This window comes from Carettochelys insculpta, chromosome 16, assembly GCF_033958435.1.
Source record: "Carettochelys insculpta isolate YL-2023 chromosome 16, ASM3395843v1, whole genome shotgun sequence".
Taxonomy (NCBI): Eukaryota; Metazoa; Chordata; order Testudines; family Carettochelyidae; genus Carettochelys; species Carettochelys insculpta.
The window spans coordinates 26,323,007-26,342,206 of NC_134152.1; the positions used below are offsets into that span (position 1 = coordinate 26,323,007).

Below are 19,200 nucleotides of genomic sequence, written 5' to 3' on the forward strand. Positions count from 1 at the left end.
TATCACATCCCAAAAGAAAACTCAGTGCATACAGCCCTCTTTAGCCTATCATTATTAAACCCACAACTGTCTTTCAAGAAGTAATTTTTTTTTAAATCTCACGTAAGACACAACTTATCACACTTGGAGAGAGAGACAAAATGGATGGGATGGAAGTTAACAGGATACAGAGGTGAAATAACCAAGCTCAACTAAACCCGCGAGCAGAGTTCCAAAAGAGAACATTCAGAACTGAAAGCATGGGCCTTTGACGCACTGGCTAAAGAAGTAACTCTGTTGGTTGGGAGCACTAGCAGACCCAAATCCCAAGTGAGACAGACACAAGATGGGAACTTAGACTCTCACTCTCTTAAGGTTACATCTACACCACCATGGCAGATCAACATGCTCAGAGTCGATCTTCCAGGGCTTGATTTAGCATGTCTAGTATGGATGCATAAAATCAACCTCTCAGGGGTCACAGCTGGCCCCTGTACTCCTTGTGAGATGCAAGGATTAATGAAGAAACTCTCCTGTCAGCCTTCCCCTGTATAGAAAGATAAGTCAGCTGAGCACAAGTAGGTTGATTTTAGCTATGCAATTGGCACAGCTAGAATTGCATATCTGCGGTCGACTTCCTTAGTCTAGTATAGACATAGTCTTAGCATGAGTCATACAAGCATCCCAAGTAACAAGTCACATTTTCTCAGCCTTTGAAAAGACCAAGAACATTATATTTCTGTCATTAGCCTGGTCAAGACAAACGTCTCAGGGAACTTGTTGAATGGCCAAAAATACCAGAGTATTAAGGCATCCTCTGATGGACATCTCTGGATCAGAGGTCTCATGCTGAATAAAGGGCCTGACCAGTAAATTCAGTATGTTTACGTCCACACGTTTCTAATTGGCATTGATGTCCTATTAAGCAGAGAACACCAGTGGTTCAGTAGGAGCTTTATAGTTCATGATGGTAAAAAGAAAACCTTGGGGAAGTTTTACAAGTAGGCAAAACATTTCTTTCCATGTCATATGAATGTTAACTAGCTCTATGGTGTAATAGTGGGAATTTTTATACAATTAACACTACTGAATCAACAGATGCTGATTCTTTCTTGAGTTTGGCCCAGTCGAAAGCAAATGGCTGTACAGTGACTACAGTGACATGAAAGGCTTGATTTTATAGTGGCATCGGAAGAGTTGCATGTGCAGCGTCAGGATTTTGTTTCTTCTTGAGGCGGCATTAGGAGAAAATGCTGGGTTTGAGAAAGGGGCTTTGGATATGTCTACATTACCCAAAAGATCAATCTCGATATTCTGGGGTTTGATTTCACACGCCTGGTAAGGACACATGAAATCAACCTATCGGGGTCAACAGTCGATAGCGAGGAGTAGGGGAGGTTGACAGGAGAGTGTCTCTCATCAACCTTCCTGAGTGAGGAGGGCCAGGTACATTGATTGTAAATGAGTCGATTCTAGATACCTAGAATTCAGTATCTGCAATCGACTTACCTGCCTAGTGTAGACCAGGCCTTTGCTCCTTACCTGCGAGGATGCACAGTGCAGACAGCCGCTCCTCATCAGCAGAGCTTTGACCCAGATGGGTTTACAAATACGCCAAACCCTTTGCATCCAGCGCCTGGGGACTGAGCACCCCCTTCAGCTTGTTATCTGCAGGTCACAGCCGTCCTGCAAGCTTACTGAATTATGAAATCAGGGTGGACAGTCACAGCCCTGTAACATGAGGGGTTTCTTGTGTTTCAAAATGCCCTTCTTCCTGCAAAGATGGTCTAAACTAAGCAAAAAGCAACAACAATGGGACCCCTTTTGTCCTCCATCTCTCCCTGCTAGCTCCTTTTGATTGATTTTAACCCCCACCTCACCCACGCCCAACCTCTGCCAATGCCTTCCCTCTCCCAAAACAAGGAAAGGGGTTTCTTGCACTTCTTTATATTTTCCTCCAGTCACTGACTTTATATCATGTGTTTACAGTGGCAAATGGCTCTGCCTAACTGGAGCAACATTTTAAGTGGAGGAAGGTGCCCTAGTTCCTGAGTGTGGGAATGACAGTTGTAAAACTACGGTTGTAATGGCCCCCTGCTGTAAGCTCTCTCCTTAACTCTCAGGCTTTGAGTGGCTCAGTATAGCAAGATACTAAACACCCTCAACTCCCATGGGAACTGACTGTGCTCAATACCTTACAGCCTCAGGCTCTATAACATGGTCCTGCCCAACTATCTTTTCTGGCTGTTCTGCTGCTCTTCCTTCCCTCTGCAATCTAGCCTGTTAGAGTGAGATGCAATTTGTATATACCTATGTGCAGGGTGACCACATTGCCCTATGGCAAATACCGGACACAAGCTTCCAGGGATGGGGGCGGGGCTGCTTGTCCCATCTCAATGCTCATTGGTGATGGGGGCTGCTGCTCCAGGGTGAGGCACCAGGGATGGGGGCTCTGCAGCCTCCAATGAGAAGGCACAAGGGATGAAAGGGAGCGGAGGATGGGAGCTCTAGAACCCCGGAGGAGTGTTCCAAAGCCTCCTGGCAGGAGGCAGTGGGGACACCAGGGAGTAAAGCAGGACCTGCCTCCCTTAGGCATGGGAGGCTGGGGAACAAGGCAGCCAATCCATGGAGGGGCTCCCTGGCAGGAGAGGCTGCCACTGCAAGACACAGGGTGCCCCGTAAAGTATGGGACAATTCGCCTATTTTCTTTAAAAAGTCAGGACACCTGTGAGACAGCGTAAATAAGGGCTTATCCTGGTAAAAACAGGGTGGATGTGGAAGTGACACATTTGCCCATTTTCTCCTAGCAGCTCCAACGTGTGGTGGCGTACGATGAGATCGTGTTACTGAAAACGAACGACAAACGGAAAGGAGCCCATAAAAATGCTTGATGAGCTCTAAGCTTTTCCACTGTTGCCTGCAGGCCCATGTTTCTTAAGAACATAAGAAATGCCATACAGGGTCAGACCACATGTCCATCTAGCCCAGCAGCGGCCTATGCCAGATGCCCCAGTGGGAGTGAACAAAACAGGTAGCTGTTGAGTGATCCCTCTCCTGTCATCCATTTCCAGCCTCTGACAAACAGGCTAAGACACCCATTAGTATCCATGCAAATAGTCTTGAATGGACCTAACCTCCAGGAATTTATCTAGCTCTTCTTTGAACCTTGTTGAAGTCCTGGTCTTCATAACACCCCTCCTCTCTGAACCAATGTAAAGGGACCCTGAACCTGTGAAAATGGAACCCTAAAGTGGGGGGTGAGAACGGGATATGAAGAGAGCCTTGTGTTGATACAAAATTAGTATATGCATCTGTGAAAATGATTCACAGGTATCTGCATCCACTTTCCCACAGGTATAAAGCAGATATCCATAGACTGAAAAGGCTCTAAATACAAAGAAAAATATGCAAAGCCTTGCTATGCCCCCAGACAACCATCTCATACTGTGCAGAAACACATTTCCTAAGACAAAGAACGATTTAAAACTAATTGCACTGCCACGTTAGTCTTAAAATAAAAATCGTGCTGGGAGACATTGCATGACAGCCATTAGGAGAAACTGTTCACTATGCCACCAGACCTGCAGACTGCATGCTGCCTTTCCTGATGACAAACACCTTGGTACAGTGAAACAGACTTACCGCAACCTCCATCAGGTGCGAAAGACAGTTCAACAAAAGAGTCCTGCAGGGTGTATGATTCAGGACCACGTATTCTGAGTAAGAGCTTTGTTACAATGGTGCATGTATTGTAGTTCAGTCTCAAGACTCAGATAAGACATTCTCCTTGTTTGCTACAACAGGTTAGAATTCTTGGACAGAAAGCATTTAGAGTCGGAAATTACCCTTTTTTTTGAAAAAACAAAGTGTTGCAAGAATATTTTAAATTTTTACTAAAAACTGTTATTTTAAAATATGCTCCAAACAAACAAACAAGCAAACAAACTGCTTGAGAAAAAAAAAAGCCTGTTAGTTTGTTTTTCAGTCTTTTGTCTTGGTCTCCAATGTGCCATAAGACACATGAGGGGCAATTAGTATTCAGGAGTTGGGGGGAAGGTGGCAGAGCAAGGAGAGGACTGGATGTGCAACATTGGATGAAAGGTACTTCTTTCAGGTTATTTCATCTGAAGAAGTGGGTTTTAACCAAGAAAGCTCATGACCTAATACATTTGTTGATCTCTAAGGCGCTGCAGGACTTCTTGCTATTTATTTCAAGCTAATTTTGTATGCTCATTTACAATTCCAAGAGCTGTTTTTTCATGGTGCCATTAGGTTGCACAACTTAGTCACTAGGCTAGGTTAGACTGCAAGCTCTTTGGGGCAGGAGCCACCTCTTTGTTCAGAATATGTACAGCCACTGTGGAGCACGGGCTGTGACTGAGACTCTGGGTCACTACTACAACACAAATAATCAATGAAAAGAGAGAGATTTTCCAAAAATGGCAAAACTATAAATGACAAAAAAAACATTTTCTTAAAAAAAATTGATTCTGCAGAAAATTTCTGAAAGTGAACAGTCACTTTCTACACAAAGGGAACAAAAATCATTCAAAAACAGTTGCTCTTTTGTTTCCTTTTTCCAAACAAAACAATTATTTACTCTGTTGTTAGAATCCCTTTGCTAAATAGAAAAATCAGTCAAGCATCTAATTCTTGACCTTCCCCCCCACTCTCTGATTTGCTCACCTTGATTATCTTTTTCTGGTTTGTCCTCCTTGCTTACTGTTTTTGGTTCTCTGTGCCTTAAATATTGAGTCTGTTCTGGTCTGGCTATGGTCTGAAGAAGTGGGTCTGTCCCACAAAAGCTCACCTAATAAACTATTTTGCTAGTCTTTAAAGTGCTACTTGACTGCTTTTTGTTTTGATAGTGTATAGACTAGCACGGCGTCCTCTCTGTTGCTAAACAGCTGCATCTTTCAGCCAATTCTCCCTGGCCCATGAATTATCCCTTCTACTTTAGTTGGAGAGACACGCATTCTATCCTAGAGAACATCAGCCTGTAGTTTCACCAACTCCCTGATTGCACTGAACTGACAGCTGGGTGCAGTTCACTCTGTCCCCGTGCACCTTCTGCCAACTGGCACCAGCTTTCCTGATTTTTGTTTGTTTCCTTACCTCTCTTTTCCCATTCTCATCTTGTTTTCATTATGTTTTTCCTTCCCTGGTTCTATTTTCTTGTGTTCTCTCCCACCCTCTTTCCCTACCCCCAATTTTCTCACTAAAGGAAGGTAATTCTCCATTTAGGACTTCCTGGGCTAGAACAATGATCCAGTCACTTTTTCCATCCATGGGTGGAATAAATTTTGCTATGTGCACCAAAGCATGTGTAGATGTGCACCATCAGTGGACCGGACACACATGCTGTTGGGTGTGGGCATATTGCCGATCAACTGGGCAGCCTTTGACTCTCTCCTACTCAGCTTGCAGGAACACTGGTCTAGACCAGCGGTTTTCCACCTTTTTTCCTTTGAAGACCCATACAAAATTTCAAATGAAAATGCAGCCCCCTTTGGAAATCTTTGACATAGTCCAGTACACAGACCACAGGTGGAAAAGCACCAGTTTGCATGTGGCCTGAGCTGTGTGTGCTAGGTTGAGTAGGGTGGCTTGGGCTGATAAGCCTGGCCCTACAGTCCCACAAACAAAAGAAACTCTCTTGGCTGACTGTACTGGGAGCCACTGGACTATCAGGGAAATACACCACCTGCTATGTAACCTGTATGTGCCAGGATCTAGCACAGGCAATGCAAGTCAAGGGTCATGTGGCTGTTCCCACTGGACTGCTCCTTGTGCCTGGCACTAGGCTGGAAAACACTGCACCAAATCCCACTCTCCTTCACGCCCATGTAAACGACCAGATTTAGTCCACTGATTTTCTATGCAATAACACATGCACGCTTCATGTGCGCATGTCTTGTCATTAATTGTCCTAAGTAATCACAGTACCTATAACATGCACAGACACATCGGTTTACTGTTGCAATAGAGCACAGTTATTGTGCATCTCTGCCATACACATCTAAGACTAGAGTCGGTCACAACTGGTTAAAAAAAAAAAAAACTGGAACAGGATGGTCAAGGAGGAAATGAAGCATTAGAGCAAGAGAAAACAGGGCTGTTTAAGAGCATGGTAGACCATACAGAAAAGCAGGGGAATCGCAATATTACTTCATCTTGCATCACAAGACACTGGCCCAAATTTTGGTCAGTTACAAGCTTTCACTCCACTGAATGCATCTCTGCGCCAGGTGTGACCACCAGAAGACTTGTGCTTTATAGTTCTAAACCTGCATTTGGAGTCCCTAACAACCTAACCACAACATGAGCTATTTTGCTGAGCAGTATAGTTTCATTGTACTCATGCTGATACCAGGTAGCTGTTCCCTGTTTTGTGGGGTGGGCTTTGTATTACACATGCTGGGAGAGTTATTCTATTGATCTGAACAGCCCTGGCCTGGAACTGCTCCTTCAGAGAGAAACAGTTTAGGGAGGCGCCTACTGCAGTCAGATGGAAGCTATGTGCAGCCAGGTGTCTAAAAGGTAGGTTACTAAGGTTATACACAAGAGAAGGGAGACCTGCATCTAGCTACTACCAGCCAGGAAAGCAACACCCCTGGTGTAGTAGCAGGTTTCTAGGCATCACTAGCCAGGTACTTGACTGGAAGTACTCTTGACTGATCCCACTTTAGCTTCAGTGCAGGATAGGGACACAAACAAGCTTCCCTGTAAGCTGAGCTGCCCAGCAGAGATTCAGGTGCTGCCCAGGTGATTAGCAGAGCCTACACCCAGCAGCATGGGTAGCTACTGGTGGTGCACCTCCACACATGCCTCGGTGCATACAAAAAAATGTAGTCCACACATAGGTGGAACAAAATTAGAGGTGCCATTCACACAAGACCTCAGTTAATGAGCCTGCCCACAGGGGGGAGAGTTCCCCAGGAGGAAATCAGCTGACTGCCCCCGAGAAGTGAAAACGTCCCTAGGAGAGAAGGTGATAGCAAAGCGATCTTAGGCTATTTGAAGGCCAACTTCCCACAGGCGGCCAGAGGGCTGGCTCGACTTCTGCCCCGCTCGCCCGGGGCGGGCTGTTTCCCCTCCAGCTCCACCGGACTCTTCCCGAGGGGATCCGCGCAGCCGCCTCCGGATGCAGCGTCCCTGTTTCCAAGCCCGGGGCGCTTCCCCGGGACAAGGGCGCGGAGGGGTGTGCGGGGCCCACAGGCTCCCGCGGCCAGCAGCAATCACGCCGAAAGGGGCGAAGTCCGCGGTGAGCAAAGGTTGGCCGGCAGGAAGTGGCACAGCCGGGCACAGCCAGGGCTGGGGACTTAGGGGGGAGGGAACCGGGGCAGCCCCGTGGCAGGAGCCGGGAGGCGCCGGCAGACCCCGCCCGGCACATGGGGGAGGCGCGGGGCTTGCTCTGCACTGCAGCTCGCACCTCCCGGGTGGAGCCCCCGGGATGACATCAGTGGGCACAGGTCCGGCCCGGAGCGGGGCAGCCCAGCAGGGTCTGGCGGCCGATCGGGGCCACACCCGGCTCGCCCCGAGCCGACTCCCGGAGCATCCCCCGGGCGCAGCAGCGGGGGGGACGGACACGCCCCCTGCCCCGGCTCAGGGACCCCCCTGCCCCGGCCGGACCTTCCGCCTTCCTCTCTCCCCGGAGCGCGGCCGCGGCAGGAGCGGCCCCAGCCCGCCGGGCGGACGGGGAGCAGGTGCAGCCCGGGACCCCGGGGGACGCAGCGCCCCGGCTGCAGGCTCCGCCCGGCCCCGCGCCTCCCGCTTACCCGGGGCCGAGCAGTCCGCGCACAGCTGGTTGCCCGGTCTCTGGAGCAGCTCCTGCAACGCCTTCTTGGGCTTCTCCTTCGCCATGGGGCCGGCGCCAGTGCGGGGGGCTCGGCTGGGCTGGGCTGGGCTGGGCTGGGCTGGGGCTGCTCCTCCTCCTCCTCCGCGGCTAGAGGAGCTGCATGGGGCTGGGCGGGCGGGCGCTGGAGAGGCTACCGAGCGGCCGAGGGCTGCTTCATGGGGCGGGCGCGGCGGACCCCTGGGCGCTCAGGGCTCCCTCCTCCTCATGCGCCTCCCGCCCGGCCGGCCGGCACCCGCAGCGCCTAGCGCGGAGCTGGTTCCGCATTCCTCCCGCGGCGGCGGGGAAGGCTCTGCCTGGCACGGGAGCCCCGAGCCTGGCCCTCCCCCGGTCAGCCTGGTGCGCCCGCGACCTCCAGTGGCGGAGCCGCCCTCCTGCAGGCGGGCCCGGCGGAGCCCCCTGGAGGCGCGAGGGGAGGGCGGCAGGGAGGAGGGAACTGCCCGCAAGAAACCCTGGCGCCTCGGCTCTCCCGGTGGCCCCCAGGCTGCGGGGCGGTGTCGCTGACAGGCTGGGGCCCTGGGGATCCAGCCTACCCCTGGCTCTGGTTGGGCACTTGCTTTGAAGTGCTGGGGCCCTCCACCCAGGCCCCCAGCACATCCATTGGCAGGGCTGGAGCCTTAGGTTGCAAAAAAGACCCTTGGGCCGTTCAGGCTATGGCCGCACAAAGGCAGCGTCTACACTAGCAGGTCCTTTGGAAAATGAGGCCCTCTCCGGAAAGAGCCTGTGGCGAGCCTACATACAAAATGTGCTGTATTGATCAGAAGTGGAAGGAGGGCCGTGCTTCTTTGGGAAGCCCTATTCATTCTGCTCCTGGCTCAGGAAGAGTGCCTTCCTTCCAAGGGCTTTAAGAAAAGGGTGTGTGTAGATGTAACTACCCCCTGCAAACTCAAACCTGAAGCCTTGGGAGCTTCAGAGGCTCAGTTGAAATCCTGAACAAGCCCCCACTTATAACTGCCTACAAGTAGGCTTGAACCTGGGGCCACTACAGCTTAGTACAGGGAAGGCTCTAGCTTGAGCTCAAGGCCAACTGGCTTTTAATTTTAGGCTGTAGAGGACACTTATTCTTTCTCTGTGAAGTGGTTTTGGTACCACTACTTAGTTGTGTGGGTTACAGACACTCCAGAGGCCCTTCTCTTGAAAGAGCAGGTCTCATGGTGCCAGATTTTTCAGCCCGTCCCATTCTTTCAAAAGAGCAGGGGCAGTGTGGACTCTCTCTTTCAAAAGTGCAGATTGCTCTTTCGATCTGCTTTTTTGATTGTGTACATGCTCTTTCGAAAGAAGAGCGACAGAAAGATCATCTTTCGAAAGATCACTGTAGTGTGGACACAGCCAAAGTTGTTTTGAGACAACAGCCATTGTTTTGAAGGTAAACCTCATTGCAGGAGGAATAATGCCTCTTTCGAAACAGCTATTTTGAAATAGGTGCTGTTAAGATACAGAATGGTGCTATTTCAAAAGCCATAAAGGTGTCCAATTACACTATTTCAAAATAGGCCCTATAGGTCCAGATGTGCTAATTTAAAATGCATTCTTGAATGTAGCTGTTTTAGTTAGAAATAAGCTAGTTTGGAACAGCTATTCTGGAATGGATTATTTCAAAATAATGCTGCTGTGTAGATGTAACCTCACCCTGTGTAAAGCTAAGCATGTTCACAGCCTTCTTTTGCATTTATTGTAGCTGATTGGGATGCTTGATATTTAGGAAGATTTGTTGGTGTTGTTGTTTTCTAATACTTAGCATGTTTTTGTTTAGTAAAATTAAAATATCTACCAATCAAACAATGAACTGGTGCCTACATTTTCCCTTGGCCCTCCAGCTTATTTTTATAACATTAAAAATTAAAACAAAAAAAATTCAGTGGCACTTTTCCTGCAAGGGTCTCAAAGCAGTCTGAGAATCTATCCAAGCTGCTTACCTGGTGGCTCCTGTCCTCCCAGCACTTCCCCCTCTTCACATATTTATCCTCACAATACCCCCGTGAAGTAGGGAAGGGCTATAAACCCTGCTGTGCTGAAGGGGAACTGGGTGTGATTTACTAAAGGTCAATGAGAAAGATGTTGGAGGAACCCAGCTTTCCCCACTCTTAAGTGAACATACTAAGTACTGGCTCACCACCCACCGTTCACCAGTTGCACCCCGATTATAGGTAGCCTAGAAATTACTGTGCCCATATAATTTTTCATTCATACCCACTCAGTTTGGCTATGGAAACCCTTTTGGTTTTGAGAGGTGAATCCATATCATTCATACCCTATTCCCTTACAAAGAATACCCAATGCTTTCATTCTGCAAGGTCTTACTTTTCTTTCTGACTTTATGATGGAGTCCCAGCCAGCAGCTTGACTTTCATCTAAAGCGTAACGTGTGTAAGTATGTATGTAGGTTTTCAGCCCAAATAACCCAACAGAAAGCCACTACTAACTCCAAATTATGACCCTGATCCTGTGGTCACTTAATCACGTGTAACTTTACTCTTGTAAGTCGTACCTTTGATTTCAATTAAACTCCTCCAGTGTTCCCTGTATGCTTAGCGCTTTGGCAGCCACACCAAGGAAAGATTCAGATGCTGCCCAACTGAGTTGTAGAGCACCTACAACTGCCCACAGCCAGCAGCATCAGCAGCATGTGTTTCCATTGGTGCACATCTGCACAGGCTGTGCATAGAATAAAATTTATTTGGTCCATAGCTGGAAAAAATTAGAGGGAACACTAGACTTCTACTTGATCTGGAAAATATTGTTCCAAGTTATCTTGCCATTTTACTGATAGATACTAAGTTTAACTGCCTTAATTTCTGAAAATTGACATCATGAACCAACCCTCTCTATTACAAGTTACTTTTTCTATATGGCGTTGAAAATCCTCATGCTAACCAAGGGTCCAGTCCTGCTGCTCTTACACCTAAGTAGTCCCAGTAAAGTCAATAGTAGGATTATCTTCAGAATTGGGCCCTCTGCTTGTCTATCAGTCCGTTACCTCTGTAAAACTCAGAGCCAAGGTTTTTTTTTAATTTTTGTTTGTTTTTCCCCAGTTATGCTGGTGGGAATCAAGAGTAAAGCCACGGTTACCCCACTGAGTCTGCCTTCAGTGGAGTTACTCTGGATTTATACAAGCAAAAGTGACAATAGAACTGGCCTTGAGACAGACTTTTAGCCCTATTCCTACAAATATTTACATAGGAGAATAGTTCCATTAAAGTCAATACTGGGATTACTCGTGTGTGTTGGCAGGCTGAAGGCACTATGTAACTCTGGTTGCCGGGTTTTCATCTCTCCTTTTATTTTCATGTGGACTAGTTCCTTGGCCTTTCCTGCCTCCCAGCAGCATCCACTGGACACAATGAACTCTTCATGCTACTGCTGAGATATTGCCAGTCATTACCAGAGGAGAAAAAACAACAAAGGTTTTGTTTTAAAGTCCTGGTTTAGCTTTCCGTCCAGGCTTATTGATTCTCTTAATTTTTTGTTCTCTTGGTTGCTAGGCAATTCCTCTCTCCTCTCTGCACGCTGCGTGCCTGGGCTGTGAAAAGAAATTTATATCTTGTAATAAAATCAAATATAACGGGGACTCTGGCAGACGATCAGAACAAGCCCTTGCATAAAGGAAAGTGCCAATGGTGGAGGTGGAAGATTGATAATGCTGAGAGCCATCATTGTTATTTAAATCTAATAATAATAAATACATTGGCGCATACCCTGCCAGAATGCAATAAAAGTTTGAAGTAAAAATTCCACTGCAGACTTCAAATGAGGAGACTAAAAAGTGCATGTGAGGAGACAGAACAGGGACTCAGCATAGGAAAAGAATGGGGGTGAAGTCACATGGGACCCAAAGCCCGCTTAGGCCATGTCTATATTACTCAGAAGATTGACCTGCTCATGGTTGATCTTCCAGGGTTCAATTTTGTGCGCCTGGTAGAGATGCACAAAATCAACCTATCAGGGGTTGGCAGTTGGCCCTGGTGCCCCTCCCTACCATGAGGCATAAGAGAGGGTGATGGGAGAGTTACTCCCATTGACCTTCCTCAGTGAAGACAGCCAGGTAAGTCGATTGCAGATAACTTGATTCTAGATCCGCAATAGCCAGAACTAGAATTGCATATCTGTGATTGACTTACCTGCCTAGTGTAGACCAAGCCTTAGTAAAAATGTTTTGGAAATAGAAGGCTCTGTTCCTCTTTCACTTATACCAACTTCACACAAGTGTAACTCCATGGCCTCAGTCCTGATTTATGTTCTGTTAAATCAATAACTGTCAGCTGAGTTACGTACTCCTCACTTATGCCAGATCCAGAACCTTAGTCAGGTGGCATAGCTTTATGAAAGTCAACAATGCTATGCTGATTCACAGCAGCTGATGATCCGGCCCATTTGCTCCTTGGATTTCAGAGGAGCTAGTGCTGCTGTACAGGAATGTGAAAGTCCAAACAGCAGAAGTGGGGAGGAATAGTCTATGTTGGTTGGTGGGAGGAGCAAGTTCCACAGGGCAAAGCCCAACACAGCAAAGACTCAAGCACCTGCTGGACTGAGTCACAGTGATGGGACCTTTAAAAACAGGGAAGGCTCTAAACACACATACAAGGGAAGACCCTGCTATCCTGCTGCCTATGGTTCTGATCCAAAGACCATTGAAGTCAGTGGAAGCCTTAACAAGGACTTCAACAGGTGCAGGATCTACCAGAGACCAGGGGTGACTGGTGCCTGCAGTGGGAGGCGGTGGCAGAGAGGGCCACGCTGAGGGGTGCAGCTGGAGGCACTTCAGTTAGCCATTAAAGTGTTGGCAGAGGCATGAGGGGGCAGAGCACCTCCCAAGTGCTGTCAACTATGCCAGAGAGCACCAATTAGAGAAGTTTAGCAATTCAGTGAGTTTGCATCTGCTACTGAAATCAGCTGCTAAGTTTCCAGGGGTTCCAGTGGTACCCTGCCCTCCCCTGGGTGGGGCTTTTCTTTGCATCACCAACCAGAATTTTTAGTCAGATTGAATTTAAAATTAATACAGGTTGAACCTCTCTCATCTGGCACCCCCAGGACCTGACTGGTGCTGAATGAGAACATTTGCCAGATCATGGGAGGTCAATTCAGTAAACCCTTGATTTAATGGACCCTGATAGAACAGCCTTCAGAAATAATGGACGCTGTCTGCCAGCTTTCCCCCCAACCCCAAATAAGCGCTAGCAACTCAGAGCTGAAGCCACTGGATCTGCTGGGCCTGGAAGAGCTGCCAGAGTGTCTGGGTCTGCTGCCACAGTTAGGGCCCCAGAAGTAGCTGGGGCTGCCACCACGGCTGGAGCCAGCTGGGCTGCTGCAGCTGAGCTCTCTCCCGCCAAGCCTGCTGCATTCCTCCCAGGTCTTGGACGGAGCACTCCTTAGCGCGCCTTGCAAGATGCCTCCAGTCATGCAGATTTGGATATGCCAGACTTCCAGATTTAACGGACACCCCTTCCCCCACATTAGTCTGTTAAATCGAGGGTTTACTGTATCATCTAGCAGCATTACCAACACTTCCACTGCTTAATGGGCTCAAACATTTAGGGGTAAGTTACAGCTAAACAACAGCACAGAACACTGAGACCCAGCACTGAAGGCTGTAAACAAACAATGAACCTACAGGAAATTTGGCCACACCCATGGTGAGTAGTCACCTGGCTAACTAAAATCATACCAAGTTATGGAAGTTCCCTGATGAGAGTGTCAGACTACAGAGGTTCAACCTGTAACACCCTTTTAACCCAGCAAATTTTGTGATTTGCAAAATAGCATCCTGAACATCATTCTGCAGAAGAGCTGAGAGCCAGGACCCCCAGAATGAATTCAGTGGGAGCTAAGCACCTTTGGGAATGCTGGCCTATGTGGCAGAGCTGTACTCAGACACACCGGAAGTGTCATAGGAATCCTCTGGGGACACTTGGAAAATGTCTGACCAAGACTAACTAAAGAAACATCTTTTCCTCCTCAGCATCAGTTCTTCCTTCTCAGGGATTTCAGCTGCTTTCCTGTTAGTGTGGAGGAGCCTGTTTGCACTGTTAAACGGTTACAGCTGTGTCAACATTCCATTCTGAAATTCTATTTTCAGGCCTTACTGGCCATAAAAATCTCTTCTAGGCTGCAACTGGCAAGAGCCACAAGTCGTTTTGCAAAAAATAAAAGCTCAATGGTCTGCTCTTGGGAATTGCAAGAACAAGTGCAAAATGGCAACTCTAAGATACACCTGGCGGAAACCAAGAGGACATCTGAGCATCAATGACTCAAAGAGGGCATCTAAGGCCCCGATCCTGCAATTGTTAAAGCAATGCCATGATTATGCATGTATAAAGTTATCACATTCAAAGCTGTAATGCAATTTTAAAGGGTATTGACTCCATTACACAAGTAAACAGTTCACAGAAAATACATGTACAGCAAACCCAAACCAATATATGCATACCTCTGTGAAAGACTAACTACATGCAACGAAAACAAAGCAAGCAGTCCCATAACACCTTAAAGACTAAAAATTTATGTATTCATTTATTAATTGTTAGTCTTTAGGGTGCTACAGGACTACTTGCTTAGTTTTGCAAAGTTACAGACTAACATGGCTATCATTCTGAGCTTGCATACAAAGAAGACTGTTTGGAATATTATATCATCTGGAAAGGACATTAGTTTTCCAGGAAGTTAACACAGTTTTTCTTATTAGCAGTTCCTCCCACCAATTCTAACTGACTCGCTATCAGAGCGGTTATCCCCACGGCCTACCTCTGAAACAGAGCAAACCTCAGGGGTGTCGCTTTTTAAGATATGTTTGTTTCTTGGATTATTAAATTCCATCTAGAGACAACAGGGAGGTGGTTTCAGAGAACGCAGTTCTAGATACCTTTAGGTACCCACATTTTCAGTCTCCAATAACAGCCAATGAACTCTGCCACCAACTGCCCCCTTGTCATTTTCTATTTTCTTCCCACCGTGTGTTAAGTCCCTGATGATGTGCCGACCTACTCCGGGTCCCGTGGGTGCACGTGGGGTGTGATACAGCGGGGGGAGTCGGGTGGCCCAGGACCAACCACCCCACCTTTATAGCAGCCTGATATAGTGTAGCAGCAATATGTGATTCAGTGTATTTACTTTAAAACCTAGGTTTCCACAGTATTATGAGTACCAGGAACAATAACACTTTGACTGTGAACACCACAATGCCCTGTGGCTGTTCTAAGTCCCAATAATTCTCTATACAGACCCAGCTAGACCAGCTAGTGGTATTTACCAATAGTGATTTATTCATTTATTCGTAACTACAATTACTTAACACTTGTTATATATATATATATAGATAGTTATTTATTTGGCATAAGCTAAATACTAGGTTACATATAACTATATATAATTACATGTGACTTACCAATAACATCCAATGCTCCCACATCTCACCAATAACTACGTTACAGCAGCCCTTCAAGTCAGAGATACGGCTTGGTTGGGACCTTTTGTGGTGGTGACGTCCGGGTGATCAGGCCGGGGTCTGCTGTCTGGACTGGAAGTTGCTAGCCTCCGCCTTGTGTTCAGGAGCCCACCCCCTTATTCCTGCTAAATCACCTTTTATACTGTTTCTTACTTGGGGGTTCGATACCTGGCCAATTAAAGTGTTTGTTACCTAATTTGGGCTTTCTATTCTCCCGGCCTGTTAGAACATGTTACAAGATTTCCTCTGTCCTTGGTCTTTTTCTGAACCTCCCCTGGGACCCTCTGATTTTGTACAACCAAGATGTTCTCTTTGGGGGGCTTTCAGCTACTAGCCCCAGCTGTTCTCTTTGGGGGCTTACTATCTGCTTGTCAGGATGTTCTCTTTGGGGACTCTCCAACTACTTGTCAACTTTCTGATTTCTTTCTCCTGGCCTGACTTCAGTTCTTCCCGCCGTTGTATGATAGCGTTCCAAGATGGAGTGTATGGTCATTCTGCCTTGCGAGTAAGGCCCGGCCACCAGGTGCTCGTGCTCCCACAGTCCCGAGCCCCAAGCCTGCTCACTCCAGGTGCTTGGACAGAAATCACAAAGGGGAAAGTTAATGAACACAGCTGCTCTTCTGTCTCTCTTCCCCATAGGCACAGCAGGGCCTCAAAATTTGCTCAGCAAGACTGAGGGGCTGGTGGTCAATCTTCCAGGGATCAGTTTAACATACCTTCTGGGGCAGTGCTAAATGAAACGATCAAGGCTCTGCCATTGACCACAATGCTCCTTGCAGTCATGAGGAATAAGGGAAGTCAATGCGAGAAACTCTCCCATTGGCCTTCCACTATGTGGATGGCAGTTTAAAAAAAACCAATTTAAGATACACAGTTCCAGCTACACAACTCTCATAGCTAGAGTCTTTATCTTAAGTCAATCCCCTCCCCCCACAAGCATGGGCCTGGCCTTGGAAATCGGAGTGTAGATTCTTCTTGGTTACAGCACAGCCAGCTCAGTATCTGTACCGAGCCAAAGGAACCAATAGGAGATGATTTTGTTACCTTTTGCTTCTGGGTAAGTGTGTGTGTGTGTGTGTGTATATATATATATATATATATATATATAGTGGCAGGGTCAGTCTCTTTCCTGGGCCCCAGGTCCTCCCTTCAGTCCACTGGCCCCCCCATACAAACCCTCTTATCCTTGCTGGGTCAAGGTGGGCAGAACTTTGTCCCCACATGCTCATTCCAGGTCCAGCCAAGGGACCCTGGGTGGCTGCTACTGGCAAGGGCTGACTCCCTTCACCCTTGCCCCATGGTACTTCTCCCTGGGCTACTTTCCCAGACAATTCCCCCAGTAGTGGTAGCCCTGGCAACAAAGCCCTTCTTTGTTTGGCTCCTCCCATTGAGCTTCAGATCCCCTGGACTGGGGCAGCCTAGCCCCTAGGCTCCTAAGGCTCTTCTGTGGCCTCTGATGTTCCACCAAGCCTCATCACACACCTTCCAAACTCTCCTTAACCATCCACCATGCAGAAGGGCTTATAAAGGTAGCCCTTAGTGGGATCAGCTGGCCCTAATTGATTTAGGGCAGCCTACGCCTCAGCTGCTCCCACTCTGATTGTCAGCTCCATCTCTGCCGTTTTTACTCCTGTCTTTCCTCTCCTGGCTCCACCCTGCGACAATATATATAGTTGCATTCCTGTGATATGTAATATAAACTGAATAACACTTCATGAAAGTCAGAGGTGTACCGATCCCTCAACATTAGCGTACAGAATTGGGTTTTAATGTATGAAATATATCTAGGTGCCATATCCTCAGCTGGAGTAAGGTGGAATAGCTCCATTAATTATGATGGTGCTACACTGTTTTACACCAGCTAAAAATCCAGCCCTATCTGTGCACCTCATTTTCCACTGACAGCAGGAGAACCAGGAGTAACTGGAGAAGTCAGTAGGCCTGATTCTGATCTCACTGACACCACTGTTAATCCACTGACTGCAACAGGGCTACTCCTGATTTACAGCAATGAAAGTGACAGCAGAACTAGTCCAGTGGGAGAAAAGTAGGAGTGAGAGAGAGGAGATGCAGCTCATTCGAGAGCAGCTGAAGTGATTTCTCCTTGCTGGTTGTCAGTTCATTCCTAGCAGGAGACAGCAGCAGGGCCAGTGCCACAGTGCACAGCGCTCAAGGCAAAGCACTTATCAGGGAAATTGCTTTTGCTCAGTTCCAGTAATTTAATTGCTTCCTGTTCAAATTCACAGCCTTCCAGGAACAGCTCTGGAGACGTTCAAGCTGGCCTCTTGCACGGCACAATGTCTGACAGTGCTTCGGAGATGAAAGTGAAAGTAAGCATGCCAAGGGCTGAATGCAGTTGTGGAATGGGTAGCTGCTGTAAGCCATGCAGCATATAGCACAGGGGAGTGATCATGGTGCCTGCAGGCAAGACTGTGGCAGGTGCATTCTGTGACAGAGAAACCAGAAGTAGCAATAAGTCATTTCTGGCCCTAGCATCAATGTTGCCTGTACACTTTTTCATCAATGTGCGGAATAAATTTTATTATGTGCACCAAGTCATGGGCAGATATGCACCACAAATAGAAACATGTGCTGCCGCCTGTGGGAGGCCCTAGGAACTTTTATTTGGCTGCATGGTATTTGAATCACTTCTGGGCAGCTACCCAGCTTACAGGGAATACTGCCTAGCACCTTAGAAAGAGGAAAGGCCTTTTAAAAACTGGACCCAGAGAAGAGAAAAATAGTAGATCTTTATAATACTAGATCTTGACATGTCAGTCTCTCTTCCGTCCATGCTTTGCTCCCTGTCTTCTGCTGGTTGCAGTGTCAGACCCTGTTGTCCTCTGTGTCTAAATGCCAGTACTGCATAGCACTGACCAGAACACAGCATTAAGCAGACCAGAAGGTGTGGTTCTCTGGAAAAGAGGCCATTTGACAGAGCAAACAAGCAGAGCTGATTGGAGACGGGTTCACTTCAATTTCCCCTACCCCCCAAAAGTTGTTGCATGGGAAGAAAAAATTCACCACAATTTCAAAACAAATTAGTCTGGTCTAAGGCCCAAGTTGCACTAACAAACCTGCCTTTTACATACCCAATAGCAAAACAGCTTTATTACTTTGCGTCTAACATGCAACATCACCAGAAACATTTCCTGTTCCCTTATCACATTGGTTAAAAAGATTTGTTTCAGTGCTTATTTCTTGCCAGAGGGGCAGCATTGCTCCACAGCCAAAGTGATGCAGGGGGCATACAGAAAACTTCACAAGCAGCAGCAGCCCAACTTCTGCAGTGCTGTAATAAACAGGTGCAAAAATTAAACTGTCTTGCCAGAAGTAATAAAAACGATCCAAAGCGGTTTAGAAAAGTGGAGGGGAGAGAGACAGAAGAACCATTTCCAGGTTCTTTAGAGCACCTGCCAGCCCAGAGGATCTCCAATGTTTTAATAAACATAGCCTGGATTATGGGGGCCCACTTGATTCCAATGACCAGCTAGTCCAGGCATTTACTGCAATAGTGGGTTTTTTAGAGCATCCAGTACCCAGCAGTTGTGCCACTGGAGTAATTTGCTGTACCAGCCAGCCCAACCTATCAGTGCCAGACTGATTTAAAACCTTAGCCAGGATTCAACCAATAACCATCACCACCCTGCTTATCACTTATGCACTAAGTGGCAGCTCCAACAAAGCCTTCAATGCAGAGTCCTCTCAGCTTTCAACTAGCCATGCTCACCTGCAGCTAATTCCTGCAAATGTCCTGGAGTGAACTGGGGCCAGGTCCCCCAGGCAGCAGGATGGCCTAGTGGTTAGGTCCCAGTGTTACCTGACAGCCTGGAGTGTAGGACTTCCAACCACTTACCAAAGTCCATTCCTTCAGTTTGAGGCATAGCCCCCAAGAGTCCACTCCCCACCACCTCAGGCCGTTTCTACA

The 19,200-nt window shown here is 47.5% G+C and overlaps 1 protein-coding gene across 1 annotated transcript in view; it reads right to left on the reverse strand.

Moving 5' to 3' along the window:
- The window catches only part of ADAP1 (ArfGAP with dual PH domains 1), a 117,714-nt gene extending 109,624 nt beyond the window's left edge, over positions 1–8,090 (reverse strand). Inside the window, exon 1 of the mRNA XM_075010832.1 lies at positions 7,758–8,090. Coding sequence (XP_074866933.1) covers positions 7,758–7,842 — 85 coding nt within the window. The 5' untranslated portion in view covers positions 7,843–8,090. The remainder of the gene's footprint in view (positions 1–7,757) is intronic.
- Between the last annotated feature and the right edge of the window lie 11,110 nt (positions 8,091–19,200).